Below are 18,500 nucleotides of genomic sequence, written 5' to 3'. Positions count from 1 at the left end.
CTCAGCATTTTCAGCAACAGTCCTGTCCTCCTCCTTTCCAGTTTAATCATTCCTTCTTCTTTTTTTCTTTGCTGGATCATCACTTGTGACATGACCATTAATAGTAGAATAACCAAAAGATCTCTTGTCTTCTTTATTCTGGACACTCCTTCAAATAATTGACCATTATTAATTCCCAGAGGTTTAATTGCCATCAATGTGCCGATATTTCCCAGATCTATCCTCGGTATCACCCTGGAGCTTCAGACCTTTATCATCAACTACCCATAGGACATTCCAAAATGGATCCCTCCAACTTAACATGTCCCAAATAGCTGATCGTCCTTTTCCCTGAACTGCCCTTTCCAAAATTCCCTGTTTCTTTTGAGGGTTTCTGTGTCTCCCAGGTTCTCAATCTTGTCATTATCCAAAATCCCTCGTTCCTCCTTCACTTGAATAAGTCATTGACAAGTCTTGCAGTTTATATATCTATAGCATCTCTCATTTCCATCCCCAACTACTCACTCACACAGACATCCCCTTTCTTCAGGCCGTCATCACTTCTCATCTGCACTACTAAAACAGGCCTCCTAATTAGTTTCCTTGTCCCAAGTATTTTCTTCTACCTTCCTCAACTCCACCCCATGTGCTCTGTCTTCTTCTTCCTCATGTTCCTCTTGACTTCTTTCAAGACTCAACTCAAATCCCACCTTCTTGTTAGGAGGCTTTTCCTGCCCCTCAAATTCATGTTTCCTTTTTCAAATTTTTTTCCTTCTCATCTAACCTACCTTTAAAAATGTAAGGGAGAATGTGGGCAAGAATAGTATAGGACCGGCAGTCATAGGTAAGCTACAAGTATAACATCCACATTCAAATTACAGATTTGTTTGATCCATTGTTCTAGTATATCTGACTTATCTCTTTTTTCTCCTAAGGTCCCTCACCACACTCCAGCCCTAGCAAATCTCCTCTAGAAACTACTGGTCTACTCTCCCCAGTTAGCAGAGCCAAAGCAGAGGTAAGCTTTCATGGGATTTTTGGGTCCAGGTACACTGTAAAAAACTAGAATTACTGATGGTAATTTTCATCTTTCTTGCAGAACTAGCTAATCAAAGTTGAAAGTACTCTCAATTTGTCACCAATTCTGTTTCATTTCCTAACAAAATTGCCAAAGATTTAACAGAAGCTGCTGGTGTATTTTGACAAAATCATGTTAATTGGAGAAGTAGTGTAGTATGGGACAAAGGTCAATAATGGACTAGAGTTCTAATTCTACTGATTTGATGTGCTTCCTCAGAAAGCACATAATCATTTATTACCTCCATTGTTTTTTTTTTCCTCACTCTAAAATATAGATAATATAATACTTCACATGATATAATATGAAGATCAGCAAGATAACATCTATTTAAAAAAAAGCTTTGAACTCCCAAAAAGTCATAATTAACATTAATTGTGTTGAAAATTGTGGTCCACATATTACTATGCGTAGCTAGCTTATATGCTTAATACTTTTTAGGTGACAGTTGGGTTCCAAGTTGGCATAGCCTTTTTTGCTGGTACAAATTTAAGAAGAAATTAAATCATTAAGAAAGAATATAAAATGTATTTGAGGTGCCTGAGGGCATTAAAATGCTTGAAAACTCTAATTTCTACAAATGACCTCCTAACTGAGGAGTCATTAAATTACACAGTTTAAGAAGGCTCTTCGTAATGAATAAACAGTATAGAAAATAAAAATGGACACTTCTAAGAAAAGAATTTATGTATACTTTATAAATTTTATACTTTGTAGACTTTAAATCCCAAATGAATTTTGATTACCTCTGGCCACAGAGCCATAGGGCTTTATTAGAAGGTGTTTAGTGCATTTTTGTTCTCCTATTTTTTCCTCTGTGGCTGAGGTTAAGTGACTTGCCCAGGGTCACACAGCTAGGAAGTGTAAGTGTCTGAGGTCAGATTTGAACTCAGGTCCTCCTGATTTCTAGCTGCCCCTAAGAAGGGAATTTTTAAAGGGACAAACTTTAAGAACTTAATTTCTGCTTATTTGCTTTTTTTTTTTTTTTTTTTTTTTTTGGTAGGAGGCTCAAGTTCCCTACTCTTCAGTTTTCATCAAAGAGAAATCTCCGGAGGAGCGGTTTTTCCCAGATATATTCCTCATCAATGAAAAGCCAGACGCTGAAGTCCCCAGTGATCGGAAGGGTTTGGATACTTCTGCACCACTGTCTCCTATCCGCTCCCAGCCAGCAGCACTGCCAGAAGCCATCATCCCCACTTCCCCAGTTATGTCCCAACCTGTGTCCCCTTCGGCAGCTTCCACTTCACCCTCCACGCAACTTCCCATCTGCTCTCAGCCCCAGCCTTCCTCTGAAACGTCCATTCCTTCCCCTACAGAGTCTCCCATACGTTTCCAGCCCAGTCCAATCATAACATCCACTCCTCTGGTCTCCCTCACCCGCAAAGACCAAGAGGATACAATGGAAAAGCCGCGCAGCCCCGTTACTGCGGAGGAATCCATAAAACGGAGCGATCTCGTGGAGGAGTTTTGGTTAAAGAGTGCAGAAATACGCAGGAGCCTTGGGCTCACGCCGGTGGATAGGAAAAAGGGAACTGAGCCGAGCTTCGCTTTGCCCAGCCTTGAGCCTGTGTCCCTGAAATCATATTCGACCAAGAAGGTGGCTCAAGATGAAGAGATCCATCTCTTAAAACCACAGCCTTCTCCTCGAAGGCCGGGCGTACCAAAGCTAGACGGCGATCAGCCGTCGCTGCTCACTCCCAAATCCCCGTCGGAGAAAGAACTGAAGAGCTTGCTCCCTGAGGAGAGGAAAGACTTGTCCAGCAGTTCTGGCCTGGGGCTTCACGGGAGCTCCTCCAACATGAGGACCTTGGCCAGTCAGAGCTTTAATACCTCCGACTCCACCATGCTCACGCCTCCTTCCAGCCCTCCTCCTCCGCCCCCTCCCGATGAGAAGCCAGCGACCCTCCGAAGAAAGAAGCAGGCTTCCTGGCAGAATGAAGTCGAGCCCAAGCCCTCCCCTATCACCATCCCCGGAGCCCTGGTTCGTCCCCCCCAGGAGCCCGCCCCGCCCTCCAGGGAAGAAGTGCGGAAGTCATTCGTGGAAAGCGTCGACGAGATCCCGTTCGCCGACGACGTGGAGGACACGTATGATGAGAAGACCGACGACACGAGCTTCCAGGAGAAGTTCTTCACCCCTCCCAGCTGCTGGCCCTCCTCAGAAAAACCTCTCTCCCTATCTGTGGCCAAAGAAAATGGCAGGTTGCCGGCTTTGGAAGGCGAGTCCCAGCAGCAGAAAAGGGGGCTGCCGGCGGTGTCTGCGGAAGCCAAGGAGCTGGCTAAAGAGCGGATGAGAGCCAGGGAGAAATCTGTGAAGAGCCAGGCGCTGCGAGACGCCATGGCCAAGCAGTTAAAAAGGATGAAAGAGATGGAGATGATAGCTGCTACTGCGGCCGGAACCTCCAGAGTCTCCAGCAAAGCAGCTTCCTTGCCTTCCAAGACGAGAGAGCCCCTGGTCTCAGAACCCCTGAAGCCCTCGGCTCTCAGGAAGTCCGAGGTGCCCACCCTGAAGCACGAGGCGACCAGCGAGGAGTTCCTTTCCCCACCGTCCGATTCGGGAGGTCCTGACGGCTCCGTCACCTCCTCTGAAGGCTCTAGTGGGAAAAGCAAGAAAAGGTCTTCCCTCTTCTCCCCTCGGAAGAGCAAGAAGGATAAAAAGAACAAGAATGAGGGCCGGCCGCTAGAAAAGCCCAGTGGGAGTGTCCTGGAGGAGTCAGCCGCCAAGCCTAAGTCTCTGTGGAAATCAGTATTCTCAGGGTACAAGAAGGACAAGAAGAAGAAGACGGACGATAAGTCCTGTCCCAGCACTCCATCCAGCGGTGCCACGGTGGATTCTGGGAAGCATAAGATGTCTCCTATGATCAGAACAGGTATGATCACACAGAGACTCCACAGGTACCAGGAAAGTCACCCACCTAGCTCTAAATCCTCCCCACCCTTTATCTCTTTATTTGAGACCTAGAGGAAGGAAACTAGTTTGTGTAAAATCAATGAAAATGTCACAGCTGCTAGAATACTTTGGTATATTGGTTTTTGTGTGTGTGGTTTTTTTTTGGGGGGGGGGGATTGACTATATTCCTTGACAAATAATAGTAGCCAAGTTATCAGGGTCCACTGTGTGGAGAGAGACACACTCACAGTGGGTGGAATTTGTCACTTCTTTAACCTTGTTTCTCCTTTCCTTAGAGCTGCAACTACGTCGACACCTGAGTTTCTCAGAAGATTCTGATCTCTCCAGTGATGATGTCCTGGAGAGGTCCTCCCAGAAGTCTAAGCGAGAGGTAGGCACAGACAAATGAGCATTAAATGACCATTTCCCATGGTCTACTAAATGCACTGTTGATGATTGGTAGGGAGGAAAGGAATGTTTTCTAAGACACAGAAAAAAAAAACTATAACCAATTGTTGAGTTTCCCTTCAAGAAAGCCAGTTCCTTCTGTTGTTCTTTAAAAGAAGGAGCTGCTGTCTTAGAGAAGAATAGACTTCAATTCATTTGTGAAAAATAGGTTTTTCTTAAATGCTTCTACCACTGAACAAAGAACATGAGACCCTCAGTAAGCATCCTCTGCCAGAAAAGTAGGGCTCTCTTTGGAGAGATGAGCAATTTTCTTTTACCTCTTCACTTTCTTTCCACATTGAATTGCAACAATTTTCCCAAAGGGGGAAAGAAAGCTATACACTATTCTCTCCTAGTTTCCCAGAGCATTGGCTTGGGTTTTGTCTGCATCACAGAGTCTTAGAGGCAGACCAGCCTGATAACTGATTACAAGGGTCATCATAGACCACAGTTACAGTAGAGCAGACACAAATAGTTCATTTTGACCTGAAACATTATCTGTAGTTCTGACCATATCTCTTGAAGAAACATCCTTGATTGAACAAGAATTATTCATTTTAATTGGGTAATATTTTTACTTCATCTTTTTCCCAAGTCTTTACCAAGTTAATATCTATCAAGAACAAGTATCTTCTTTTCCAGCTCAATCCAGTCAGGTACCTAGTTGATCTAGATCTGAGCCAACATAAAGCATAGGAAGCAAGGAGTTCAGACAGACAATCACTCTGGATCTTTATGCTCCCCAGCATAAAACATGGTAAATGTGATTCTCATTGAGTATTTCCCATGTAGTTTCTCCAAATTATAGCACTGGTGCTGAACCATAATTACCTGTAGAACCTTATGAGAAACGCCTAGGTTAGGATGGGTAAAAGAACTGGTTAAGTAGGTTGGTCCAACTATTCATACTCTGTTCAGAACATATCTAGAATGTTGTGTTCAGTTTTGGATACCACATTTTAAGAAGGACTTTATTAATCTGGGATAACATCCAGATAAAATGTCACCAGAATAATGAAGGTCCTTAAGTTTATGCTATATAAGGAAGTTTGAAGGAATTGGATTTGTTTAGCCTAGAGAAGAAGGGACTATGTGTTTAAAGAGTTATTTCTCAGAAGAGGGAACGGACTTGCTTTCTTTGAACACAGAAGACAAAACAAGTAGCAACAGGTGGAAGTTACAAAGGAAAAAATATAGACTTGAGGAAAGGAAAAAAGCTTTAAAATTAAAAGCCCTCCTCAAAGTGTGATAGAATGATCCATCAGTGGATTAACATTTAATAAACACTTAATTACATTGTAGTAGACACCAGCAACATCAATCAAAAATGGTTGTAATGTAAACTGCCTTCATGAAGTTTACATTTGTTAGAGAATGTATGAGTATCTAAGTATATACACAATAATTCATGTATCTCATAACCTGCTCAATCTGTGTGATTCTTTCATTTTCCGTAGCCTCCCATACATTTTCTAGAAACCAATAATCTATTTCAATGCCCATCATCCTTCTTTGTAAGGTTTTACAAACAAGTTTATGTTCTAAACCAAAAGTGTTAAATACCACAATGCTCCTAGAATAAGGCTTGAACCAAATTCAAATGTAATCACGAAACATTCAAAAAAAATTTTACATGTAGTATAGCAAAGATAATTCTAACATTTGGTTTCTAAATGAATATTCAGCTTATGGGATGCTTATATATAGCTATTCTATTTTAAACTGTTGTCTTTGGCCAGTTTAGCCAGAAAGTCAAATATTTGCCAACCAAAACATTTCCATTTTGTTGTGACAGTAGAGAAGTATAAAATTATTGTAATCCATGTATCATTTATGATATCCATTCCCCCCTTTTTTGCATATTACTCAAGTAGTTCAAAATTGTCTTGTTTCAGTTCTACACCATAAATTTTCTCATTTTTGTTATTTTTCTTTGTTTTACTAATTCTGAACTTTGTCTTAAGAAATTGATGGTCTGACTCCACAAAAATAGCTAATTTAAGGATAACTCCTACATCAATAACAAATCTTATGTGTTGGAGTGAGCAGAGACGTGATGCAGGAAATCCACAGGAGGTTATTGTAATAGTTGAAAATGGAGATGATAAATGTCTGAATTTGGTAGATAGAAGATCTGTTGAGCAAAAATGAAATGATCACTTGTTATAAAAATACAGTTGATTAGATGGCTTGAGAGCCCTCTTCCGACTCTGAGATTCTGTGATTCTGGTTGACGAGATGATGTCCCCTGCAGGAAGGTCTTTGAAAAATATTTTATTATACTCCAAAATTGTTTTTGTTTCATTATTGATCTTATTTCAATTTAGTGGGGATCAAACTATATGGCAGAGCTTCCAACTGTGGTTATTTATGTTGTTGAATGATCTCTCTTATTAACTGGAAGTCCTGCAAAAAATTAATCAGCCCTGGCAGATTGGCTGAGATGCTTTTGCCTAGGCCAGCATTGGAACAATCTTGGCCATTTACGGAGGCATCTCCAAGAGCCTGGCAAACATAAGTGACAAAAGGGATTTCCTTCCCCCTGACCCAAATGAACACAGGAACCACAGTCATAGAATGGGCAAGCATCTGATAGATCATCTAATATTTAAATCTCATAGTTTTGAAGGACCCAAATGTCCAACTTCCTCATTCTGAAATGAGCAAGCAGACCCAGAGAGGTTAGGTAATTTGCCTGAGGTAACGTAATTAATTATTGGTACTGCCAGAACAAGAACTAGTTCTGTACTCTTTTACACTACCTCAGACTGGTGCAGTTTCTAAGAGTAGAAAATAGGATGTTAAACTTAAAAGTAAGAAGGAAAGATCCATAATTGAAGCACTTGATGATTGTAGGCAGGAGAATGAATCCCTTTGGATCCACTAACTCTGTCTCTGAATCAGAGCTTTGCTTGTCTTTTCCTGATAAAATTTTAAATTGGGTGTAATCAGTATGGTTAACACTGTCTGTTTGCTATAATCCTGTAACTAAAGGCTGAATGTGTTGCTTCCAACACTACCTTCATTTTGCTGTCAGGATTAGTAGATGAAAGGCGCAGCAGGGAATCTTTCATCAATACTGGATACAGAAATGATGAGGATAGGCATAATAGGGAGGCAACATGGAAAGGATGCTAGATTTAGAGTCCAAGAATTTAATACCTAACTTACCTCATTTCTACTCATTGGACCAAGTCACTGACCTTTGTTATTTCTTGTTTAAAATGAGATGATAAGACCTTTCCTCTAAATCCCTTTATTCTAAGTCCAGTGATAGTAAGTGAATGAATAAATAAATGGATGGATGCAGGAAAGCCACTAGTATTCAAATCATTCAATAGATTTAAAGCTAGAAGGAATCTTAAGACAAACCCTATTTTTCATGAGCAACTGAGGCTTAGAGGATTTAAACTCCTTGCCTAAAGTCACAGAGTGAGAATGTACTGGATATATTGACTCCAAATCCAGCATTCAGTCCTTTTTGAAACCTTAGAATCTCAAGACTTAAATTTGAATCTCAGTTCTTATAGTTAGTAGCTATATAACTCTGGGCAAATATTATCATTTCTCTAAATCTCATTTTTCTCAGCTAAAAAAATGAGCAGAGCAATATTAGCACTGCCTGCTCACAGGATTGCCTTCCCAGAGGGTGACTTATATTCAGTATTAAAATTCAAATCTGGTGGGTCCACACTCCAAAAACAATATATGGCTTATGAGTAGCCTCTGGTGAACCTTAACTTTGGTTATGAGTCAGTAGACACAATTAGACAAATGCAAAGAGATATACCAAAATGGCTTAACAACAGTGTCTACAAAGTATTCTTCTAATAAACCTTGGGCACAAATACACAGAATGGAAAGAAGTAGACAAAAACTTGAGTATTATAGTGGTGAATACATGGCTAAGGTAACTGATGTCTGCTACTGTTATCAGTATCCTTTCTCTTGTGGTATTCCCGTTCCACTACCCCCTCATTGCAGCATCAGTCATTCAGCTAGATTCCCCAGCCGTGGTTTCTTCACCACTCATCTCCCACCTGAATTCATGGTTATGTCTCTTTGTTGTTTCTTGGGGCCGTTTCCTGTCTTGAATGTTGCCTACCTCTGCCTCTCTGGAGAGTCTCTCTCTGCTCCCTGCCACTGTTTAACTCTGAATCCACAGAATAGTCCACAAGACTAATTCGTACTTCAGATTGTAGAATTGTTTCAAAATTTGCAGGCTGCTTAAGGGCCATATAATGGCTGATCTTTTTTTAGCCACCGGCTTCCCTTCCAATTTAAACTTCTTTATACTTTGGAAATGGATATCAAGGAAAGTCAAATTCCTCTTTACCTCCCTTAACAGCCCCATACTTGATTAAATAGTCTCAAGGGAAACCAAATATCCCTCATCACATTAAAAAAATGCTTGATAAGCTTTAAGACACTATATGATTGTGGTTATTATTGTCATTGTTGTTATTACATTAATAATAATTGGCAATAAGAAGGATATTAAATATGAATCAGCTTGTATCAGATCCAAATTTCTCTTAACAGGTGACACCTTTGGGGAATTTTTTCCAGGTTCCCTATCAGTAGTCTGTTGTACCTCTATATCCATAGGAAAGTAACCCTTGATATTATGGAGGAAAGAAACTCTTACCAAATTCAGGTGTATTAGTGAATATTCCTAAGTATGTCTGTTGCCATATGTGTAAATCCAAATGTAGATAATCTAGCATATAGAGATGTTGGGAGGAAGATATTTTAAATAAAGTTACTCTAAATAGAATTTTCTGAAAAAAAAAGGTAAGCTAAAAGAGAAAATCTTTTGACAAAAGTAAAGTTTATTGAGGTGCTGTTGCCAGAAGCTTTGGAATAGATGGCATCCACTAAGTTTTTGCATATTCCACACCAAGTTCATCATCCATGAATTCTTGTGTAACATTTTTTTAAAAAATTAATTTTAGTCCTGTGTATGTTTTAAGCATCTAACTGATTTTGCTCCATTTCTGTGTGTTCTTTTAATATTAATTTATTTTAATTATTGTTATTGTTACTGTTTTGTTTGTTTTCTGTATCCAATTTAAAGTCGATTTATGTACCACACGTCTTGGCATTCAGGAGATCATATTCATCAAAGGTAGTATCTCCATTCCCATTGGCTGGCCATTGCATGCATTTTTGTTATTAACCAGCCCAGCCCACCATGCCTGACTCTCCAACCACATCTTCACTAACCCTGACCATACATGCATGGAATTTTAGCCAACAAAGGCAGCAGAATTTCCTTTAGATGTGTCATTTTAAAAATTTTTAAAAAGTAGAATCCTTCTATTTGGCTGATTAAGATGCATGTTATTTAGCTCTAAGGCTCTTAAGAGGGAAATGTTGTCCTCAAGACAGAGCTCTGCAAAGCATCAACCGTGACTGACAGTCTTTATCTCAGGGATTTTAAACTTCAGTGTGAACATACAAGACACAAGTGACTGTATAACTGGTAGCATTACCTAAATGGTACCTAGTGTCCATCCTATAGACAAGAAGGCATTATAATTAATTCTTTAATATTTTTTTCTTGAATTTAAAAATTCCTTTTCTTTGCCTCTCTTTTTGCTTTCAGAAATGTAAGGAGAGCATTCTATATAAAATTCTAACTTCCAAGGTAGCAATTTAGGTCACTTTCCTTTTATATTTGTTGAAGGGTTTATTCAAACCATCTTTGACTCCCACTTAATCCTAATGACCTTCATCTGTACACCAGTGCAGTGTAATTGCTTTGGGATTAGAGAGTTGCCTTTTCCCCTTTCTCATCCCCTCTGATAGCCCTTTGGTGACCACAGAGCATAAAGCATCTTCAGATCCCATGGGACCTCCTCTATCTAAATTTATCAAAATTTAGATAATATCGAATTTAATTTATTTAAATTTAAAATTTAAATAACTATCAAAATTTAATCCCAAACCACTCTAATTCCTTTTTTTAAAACTGTACTCAATGGAAAGTTTGAACTTAACTGATATTTCCCAAAATTTTCTTAAAATAAACTTGAAAAGATTATTCATTTTGTGCAATTGGGTTTTGACACTAGATATTAAAGAGTATAAATGAGAGATTTCAGGGATAGAGAGCCGGCTTCAGAGTTAGGAAGACCTGAGTGAATAAGTTTTATTTCTGACATATACTGGCTATATAATATTATGATTACTTTCAGGCAGCTCCCTAAAACTCTATGTAAGTTGCAGAACAGGTGCCAGTATGCTTTTTAGTAAGGGGAGTTTCCTTATATAGTATTTCCTTTCTAAATTAAATCACTGATCTGATCCCCAAATAAGTTAAGGATACAGATTTTCTTTCCTATCTTTTCTGTGTACTTCCTAGACAAGATGTACTAGAAAAACATTGTGCCAAATTTTGCATGCTTCCAGGTATAGATACACAACACACATATACATTTCTGTGCATATGTATGTCTATTAATGCATGTATGCAGATATACATATATGTGTGTACACATGCATATATGAATATACATATCTACATATGTGTGTGCAAGGCTGTATTTGAAGAATTCCTTAAGATGTGCAGACATATGTCTTTCTCCTTTAGGAAAGAGATGTCCTTTTAATTCACCTGCAGTTAATTACCCCTTTGTTTAATGTTCTTATCATTAGTAAAGGATATATGATCAGTAAATCCTCACAGCTGTGTAACTTCTGGAACAAGAGGAAAATTTTATTTAGGAAACTCCGGCGCCTGCTTTCTGTCTGTATCAGAAAGCATTGCCCCTGCACTGTGAGCACCTCTGTGGAAAGACAAATCGTTCACCTGTCGATGTTCCAACAAGGAAAAAACTGTCCCTAGAGATGGGTCTCCCCCTCCTGTTCTCAGCTGTCTTTCTGCCTCACCTAGGCCAGGTGAGGCAGACACCTGACAGGAAAACCTTTTCCTTTTTTGTTCCAGCAAAGAACTTACACCGAGGAGGAGCTCAATGCCAAACTGACCAGACGGGTGCAGAAGGCTGCTCGGAGGCAGGCAAAGCAAGAAGAACTCAAGCGACTGCATAGAGCCCAGGTAATGTCCTCCAGCTTGAGAATGGCAGACAGACCCAATCCTTATCTTCAGACATGCTTCTTATCCATTAATCATTCTATGAAGATGAAAAATAAAAAACAGGAGAGGGGGAAAGCACTCACTTAACTTCCAAATGTCCCAGCCCTTCCATTTCTAAAATCCTAAACTATAGAACACTATTTATAGGGGAAGTCTCCTCTCTGAGAGCTGCCCTGCACCAGTGAAATCATATTTGAACTGAAAAAAAAAAAAGGAAGTATATAGATTAAGAATTGGTACAGTCAGTCTCTGAGCTTTATCTCCCTGTTTTGTTTTTTTAATAATTTGAGAGATATTCCCATAATGCTGTTCATGTTCATCAGAAAGCCTTGGCTTTGAATAGACACACACATTCCTGCTTTGTAGAAGTGTTAAAAATTAATTAATTTATTAATAAATATATTTATTTTTAATAATAATACATATTAATAAAAATAAGTCTGTGGTTTCATAAAGTCCTAGAGTTGGCTGGATTATTTTAAAAAGCTACCAAATTTTATATCAAAAGATTTGCCATATTTTTGGATTTTGATGTGAGTGAAGCTAGCTACCATGTAACCTATAAAAACCCAATCCTGAAAATTTCCTGCCCCAGTTTTGCTAGACAAATAGAAATGTTGTGAATTCCCTCCCATTTTTAACTCGTATCTCAGAGAAACTGATTAGCTAATGAAAATTTTGAAATATGAGTAATAATTTTCTCCTTTTTTTCTTTATACTTATTGGTGTTAAAGACTATCACTGAAGTACCCAGACGAGAGAAAAACAGGGCAGCCAAAATAATGAAGTTGCATTTATGCAGCTAGAGACCGCACCCCACCAGAACAGGGGAGTCAGCGAATGAGTGGTCTCAGGGCCACATGTTTATAGAAAGAAGAGAGAGACGTCAAAATGTTTCTTGTTACATTTGTCTAATAAAGGAATTTCTATTCTAAACAGGAGGGAAAAAAAGTTATCACTCTAAGGGAGTCATTCTTAGGCAACAGCAGCTTATCAGGTCGTGAAGGTCTCAGGTCTCTCAGGGCTCTCTCTGGGCTGTTAAAAATACCATCTGCATTAGGGAGGGAAGAACTAGTAATAAACTTCTGACTACAAAGATTCAAGATTATGTTTCTCACGGTCCCATTTGGGGAGCTTTTCCACTTCACTCCCCACTTTTCTTGAGACTGTCAGAGACTGGACTCAACAGAGGCCAGGGGAGATTAAATGACCTTAGCAACAAACAACTTACCAGCCTGGATCCTCTTCCTGATATTTGTGGTTAAACAATCAAACAAGGGGCAATCAGTAGTGCCAGCAGAAATAGGGTAAGGGGGCCTATCGGGGAGATCACGAGAGAAGTTACATTGATTGGCGTTCAGACGTCTCCCGGTCCTTCATCTGCTAACTGCAGAGAGGGACCCAGAGTTGTTAGCAAGCTGCCCCGAGGGCCGTACGTCCCCCTCCTTGCTTAAGGTAGTTCTCCATGGGGAGAATAGTGGCTGCGCTTCCCCAATAGGGCAGGGAAAGCAAGAGGGAGGCTCGGGCCATAAAAGGGGATAAGATACGAAACAGCATCTTCCTGAGTTGGGTCCTGCAGGCGCAAGGCCTCACACGTGAAGGATGGATCCGAGCCTTCCGGTGGGCCACCTTCACTGCTGAGGGATTGGGGAGGATGACCTGGTGTGCAGAGCCATGAGGAAATGTTCTGGTCAGGATCCAATCCCCCGGTTGGAGGTCCGGTCCAGCAGGCTGGGGAGAGGGAGGCTGGACAGAGGCACGATAGAGAGCTCTGATCGCTGCCCGGGTGTCCTGGAGAGCCTGAAGGGACTCGAAAAGGGAATCATTAGCAACATCATAAGAGCCGTTCTGCCTCACGTGGGAAAGGATGGGGGTGGAGCACTGAATGTCTCCTACCCGGTCTCACCAGTTCCCAACTGGGGCTTAGAAATGTGCTCCTTAAGTGTCCTCTTCATGCCTTCTCCCTGACCCGAACCCTGTGGTCCATAGGCACAGTGCAGATGCCCTGGAATCTGAGGGCCTTGCCAGGGGCTGCACAACATTAGAAACAAAAGCCAGGCCATTGTCAGACCCAAGGGAGAAGGGGAGTCCAAACCCGGGAATAATCTGTCACAAATTTCTTAGCCATAACCAAAGCGGATTCAGACTTCACAGGAAAGGCTTCCGGACATCCTGAGAAGGTGTCAATAAATACTAAAGAAAACAATGTCCTTGAACCCAAACTTCCATGTCTGTGAAATCAATTTCCCAGTGTTCCCTGGGCGTGAACCCTCAGGGGCGCAGGGCAGGCACAGTGGGGGATGGGCGAGAAAAAAAAACCGGCAAAGCATTATCCCCCCTAACTGAGTTAGAGCAGTTTTGAAACAAGGATAGCATAAGGCTTTTGGAAGAGTCACGCGTCCTTCTGCAGGGCGCCGTCGTCCCTGGCCTTCGGTCAGGCCAGGACATCTCGAGGCCCATAGGTTTCGTTGAACTCACCTTATATGGGGGAGTTGGCACATGAACAAGTAACTAGTCCTAAGTTATATCAGTCCTAATGAACAGGACGGGGGTTTGCAAACAGGGGAACTGGGGCAGAACAATTCAGGGAAACAGGTAGGGCCATTCAGGGAACTGACACAACAGTTAAAATTATTGCATTACCTTTCCCTAGATACCTGGAAGGTCCCAGAACCATAATGTTGACCAACCCTATTTGAGGCAATAAACCAAAATAGAAGTAGAAAAATGCAAGGACTTATATGGCAAGGGCAAGTCTCTCCCTGACAACCCCAAAGGCTCCCTGTTGCACCATCCCTGGAGCACCATCTCAGCTAGAGAATCCAGTTCGAGATGGACAGTTCACTGTGTTAAGTGGTCTGCAATCATTTGTGCGCTTAACTCAGCCTCTGCTTATAGAACAGCAGGGCTCAAGGCAGTCATGCTGCCCATTCAGAGGGGCAGCCCACTCCAGGGGAGAAGGGTGAGGCCTGGAGTAGCTACACCTGTCCCATCCAGGATACAGATTTCTGAGCAGAGCTATGAGAGTATGCACGGTTAGACCATCAGGCAGGCAACTCTGGACGTTAAAGCCCTGAAACGTCCTTTGAGAAGGCTGAAATACTGGTTAAGAATCTGGGGTTACAGGACTGGAGACTGCCAAGTCCCAAGGTGTCTGATTCTGGCTGTTTAAAAAAAAAAATGCCAAACACTGAGTCTGCCAGAGCAACTCCAACAAAATAAGGAATTTCAAAGTTTAAAGCATAACCAGCAAATCATATTCCAGTAGGTTTAAGCAAGGAGTAAAAACGAAAAAGGATTACTTAAAGGACTTCCAATTCAATCTAGGGCAAAGTGAACAGGAAACTAGGGGGTCCCATTCTTCCTCTTTCCCCAATTTCCTATCTCTTCTTCCCTCCCTTTTCTCTCAAGCAAATGGAAACATCCAAAAAAGGAAATAAATTGTCAAATAATCATCTCACATGTAAATCCCAAGAGTGAATTCCTATACATATCACAGTAGGGTTTTCTAAAAATCATTCAAACATAACAGCAGGAGTTACACAATTTTAACAATTTCCATCCCAATGTCAACACACAGTAATGAATGACCCATTCAGGGTTTAACAGTCATTCATCAACCATTTTCCAATTCCTCATATCAGCCTATCAGGGACAGGGGGTGAAGCATCTCATCCAAAAACTGCTTCATGTTGATCAGGGGCGAATTCAGTCTGAGATAGAAAGACTGGTCCACAAGGACTGCTGTAAAATGTGGGGAGGCCAAAATAGACTGGCCAGCAGCTGCCCATGTAAAAAAAACAAGCTTGTCTCACAGGACAGTCAAATGGCTATCAGCTATAGTCCCAATAAAAACAGCAGTTGGGTTCACAGACCACTGTTAATTGTCCTCTCATCATTTAGAAACCTTAAAAACCTGAATATCTTCGGACACGAATGTCTAATAACAGATAGATGACCAGGCTAAACACTCATTTGCCTAAGTATTTAGGATATAATGATTACATATAATCAGATTGGAAACAGCAAAGTATGACATAATTGAGATGCATTAACAAATTCTACTGACCATTGGCTCTCTATTAGACACAGGAGGAGAAAAAAATACAGAGATATGACTATAACATAATATAAAAACTGATCCTTCAGCACATACAGGATACAGGATAAAGTAGCCTTAACCCAGTTATATTCCAGGTAACTATCCCACTAACCATCAGAGGGTGGAGCTTAAAAACTCCCTATAAATATTAATTACAAGCCCAACAAATTTTACCTCCAATAACAAATTCCAATGAACAAAGTTTCAGGTAGATCCCAAACAGGTATTTACCATGACCTTATATTGATAACAGTAAGAAATTTGCCCCAGTAAGTTTGCAAGTCATCTTTCATATCTAAGTAGGCAGTCATAAATCGAACAATACACAAATCATTTTGCTTTAAAATACCTTAATATATAGAAAAATTCCAAATTACATATTACCTATAACAGAAACACTTTCAAAAGGACAAAAAAACCCACTTATTTTCAGAAGTCCTTTAAATGATGGGCATGCAATCAAATACAAGCAATTAAAACATACAGAATATCCTATCACCACATAAAAGAATCTGAAAGATTCTTTAAAAATCAATTAAACTTTTAAAAATAACTTTACCAAATTATATTCCTTAACCAAGGAAATCATTATGTATCAAAAACAAAAACAAATGTAGGCTATCTCTTTAAAATCACAGTTGCTCCTGTCATCCAGCTGCAACTTGATGAAAAAGGCTGGAATACACTTGGGGAGAAGGAAAGGGAAAGGAAGGTGAGCTAAATCTGCACAAAAGATTCCCGCCTGGATTGTTGTATACTTCAACAACAATACTGTATAATGATCAATCCTCTTCAAGAATGAGATGAATCAAATCAGTTCCAATAGAGCAGAAATGAACTGAACCAGCTACACCTGGTGAAAGAACTCTGGGAGATAACTATGAACCACTACATAGAATTTCCAATCCCTCTAATTTTGTCCACCTACATTTTGGATTTTCTTCACAGGCTAATTGTACACTATTTCAAAGTCCGATTCTTTTTGTACAGCAAAACAACTGTTTGGTCGTGTGTACATATATTGTATTTAATTTATACTTTAACATATTTAACATGTATTGGTCAACTTGCCATCTGGGGGGGAGGGGGAGATTAGAATAAAAGGTTTGGCAATTGTCAATGCTCTAAAATTACCCATGCATATATCTAGTAAATAAAAACTATTTTTAAAAATCAACAAAAAATAAAAATAAAATTTTTAAAAATGAACACACTCAAGCTTCCCCACACAGAAATCCTTCCATTAAAATCCTTCCTTTTTCTCTTCCTACTTAACTCTTCTCTTTCCCTCAGCTACATACATTTAACAATACATTTTAACAATCTTTCTATTAGGTCTCCATTGCTAAAGTAGCAGAAGCAGTGTGTATGTGTGTTGAATCTTTACCTTTGAAAACAAAAGATCCTCTCCCATTTCTCTTACCCCCACCTCTTTCCTTACTCCTAAAACCCTTCAAACCTGCAGCTGCTCCTACAAATCAATTTTCATAAATCACCGTAATTCCTCTTTCCTTTTCCCTTTAGAAGTTTTTAGATTCACAATACAGTAAATAGCTAAATAACTCTATAAAACCCACATGTCCAGCAAACATAACCCATAATGTTAACAATTTACCCAGTGTTTCAGAAGCAAACCAAATAATTTTTTTTTTTTTTAAGTTTTCCTTCCTTCTGCCTGCGTGTTTCAAGGCCACTAGCATAAACTTCTTTTTCCCAGGCGGCATTAAGCAAATAAGGTTTTATTGCCGTTACTCCTCTCTAACAAACTTTGAAAACCTGCTTTTCAGGGAAAACTTCCCTACCAATTTAAAATAGTCAAGTTTTCTGTTCTTCTACTTACAAATGAGTACAATAGGTTAAAAAGTTTAAAATCACAAAAAAACATTTTTTATACCAAGCACAACATGAAAATAACCAATTGCTAAATTTCTTAACCAATATTCTTAAAACTTAACAGAGCTCTTTAAATCAACACAACAGATAGGCAAGTCAAATACAGAACAAAAATCACAGAGACATAGGGGCACAATTACAACATTAAACAAAATATTTAACATGTACAGACTAGAGGCTATTCAGAAACCTTAGAATAGCCCTGAGGCAAGTTGTTGCAGCTCCAGAGTCTTCTCTCCCAGAATCCAAATGGAGCTTTTTAGAGCCTCCATTTGGTGCGTTTCTTTGCCTTCACAGAGAATGCCCAGAGAACCAGATAGACACAAGTACACTGAAACACAAAGAGACAGCAGACAAACAATTCTGGAACACAACAGACAACCAAACCAGCAGGGCACTCCGACAGCATCCTGTGTCCAGCATAACCACCTACTGTCCTTGAGTACTCAAACTGGTTCCCAGAATGCTCAAAGCCAATTGAGTCAAATTTATGTCTCCTTTCCTGGTCGGCAAGGGTGGATGACCAAAGTCCGAGGCCGAGGAACATCTCTCGTTGGCCACCCTCTAGAGACAGTAACCCCCCTTGTCCTCCAGGGAAAGGGACTGGCTGTCGTAACAGAGCCAAAGGCTGTCTCGCTGGGGAGCCTCCAAATGAAGTACCCAGGAGAGAGAAAAGCAGGGCAGCCAAAATAATGAAAATTTAAGAGCGTTTATTGCTAGCTAGCGACCACACCCCACCAGAACAGAGTCAGCAAATGAATGGTCTCAAGGCCACATATTTATAGAAATAAGAGAGAGACATCAAAATGTTTCTTGTTACATTTGTCTAATAAAGGAATTTCTATTCTAAACAGGAGGCAAAAAAAGTTATCACTCTAAGGGAGTCATTCTTAGGCAACAGCAGCTTATCAGGTCGTGAAGGTCTCAGGTCTCTCAGGACAATACATCTGGGTTGTTAAAAATACCATCTGCATTAGGGAGGGAAGAACTAGTAATAAACTTCTAAGATTCAAGA

At 40.1% G+C, this 18,500-nt stretch overlaps 1 protein-coding gene across 4 annotated transcripts in view; it reads left to right on the top strand.

The window, feature by feature from the left end:
- The window catches only part of MICAL3 (microtubule associated monooxygenase, calponin and LIM domain containing 3), a 243,831-nt gene that overhangs the window by 200,953 nt on the left and 24,378 nt on the right, over window positions 1-18,500 (top strand). For 3 of the 4 annotated variants that reach the window (XM_074266838.1, XM_074266836.1, XM_074266837.1), the window contains 5 exons: window positions 915-997; window positions 2,061-3,924; window positions 4,241-4,335; window positions 9,469-9,519; window positions 11,341-11,451. In XM_074266838.1, the coding sequence (XP_074122939.1) occupies window positions 915-997; window positions 2,061-3,924; window positions 4,241-4,335; window positions 9,469-9,519; window positions 11,341-11,451 (2,204 nt within the window). The remainder of the gene's footprint in view (window positions 1-914; window positions 998-2,060; window positions 3,925-4,240; window positions 4,336-9,468; window positions 9,520-11,340; window positions 11,452-18,500) is intronic. The other variant, XM_074266839.1, reaches the window with a different exon arrangement.

The sequence above is a fragment of the Sminthopsis crassicaudata genome, chromosome 5, assembly GCF_048593235.1.
Source record: "Sminthopsis crassicaudata isolate SCR6 chromosome 5, ASM4859323v1, whole genome shotgun sequence".
NCBI lineage: Eukaryota > Metazoa > Chordata > Mammalia > Dasyuromorphia > Dasyuridae > Sminthopsis > Sminthopsis crassicaudata.
The sequence above is the reverse complement of the archived record's forward strand: the minus strand, read 5'-3'. Positions and strand labels throughout refer to the sequence as shown.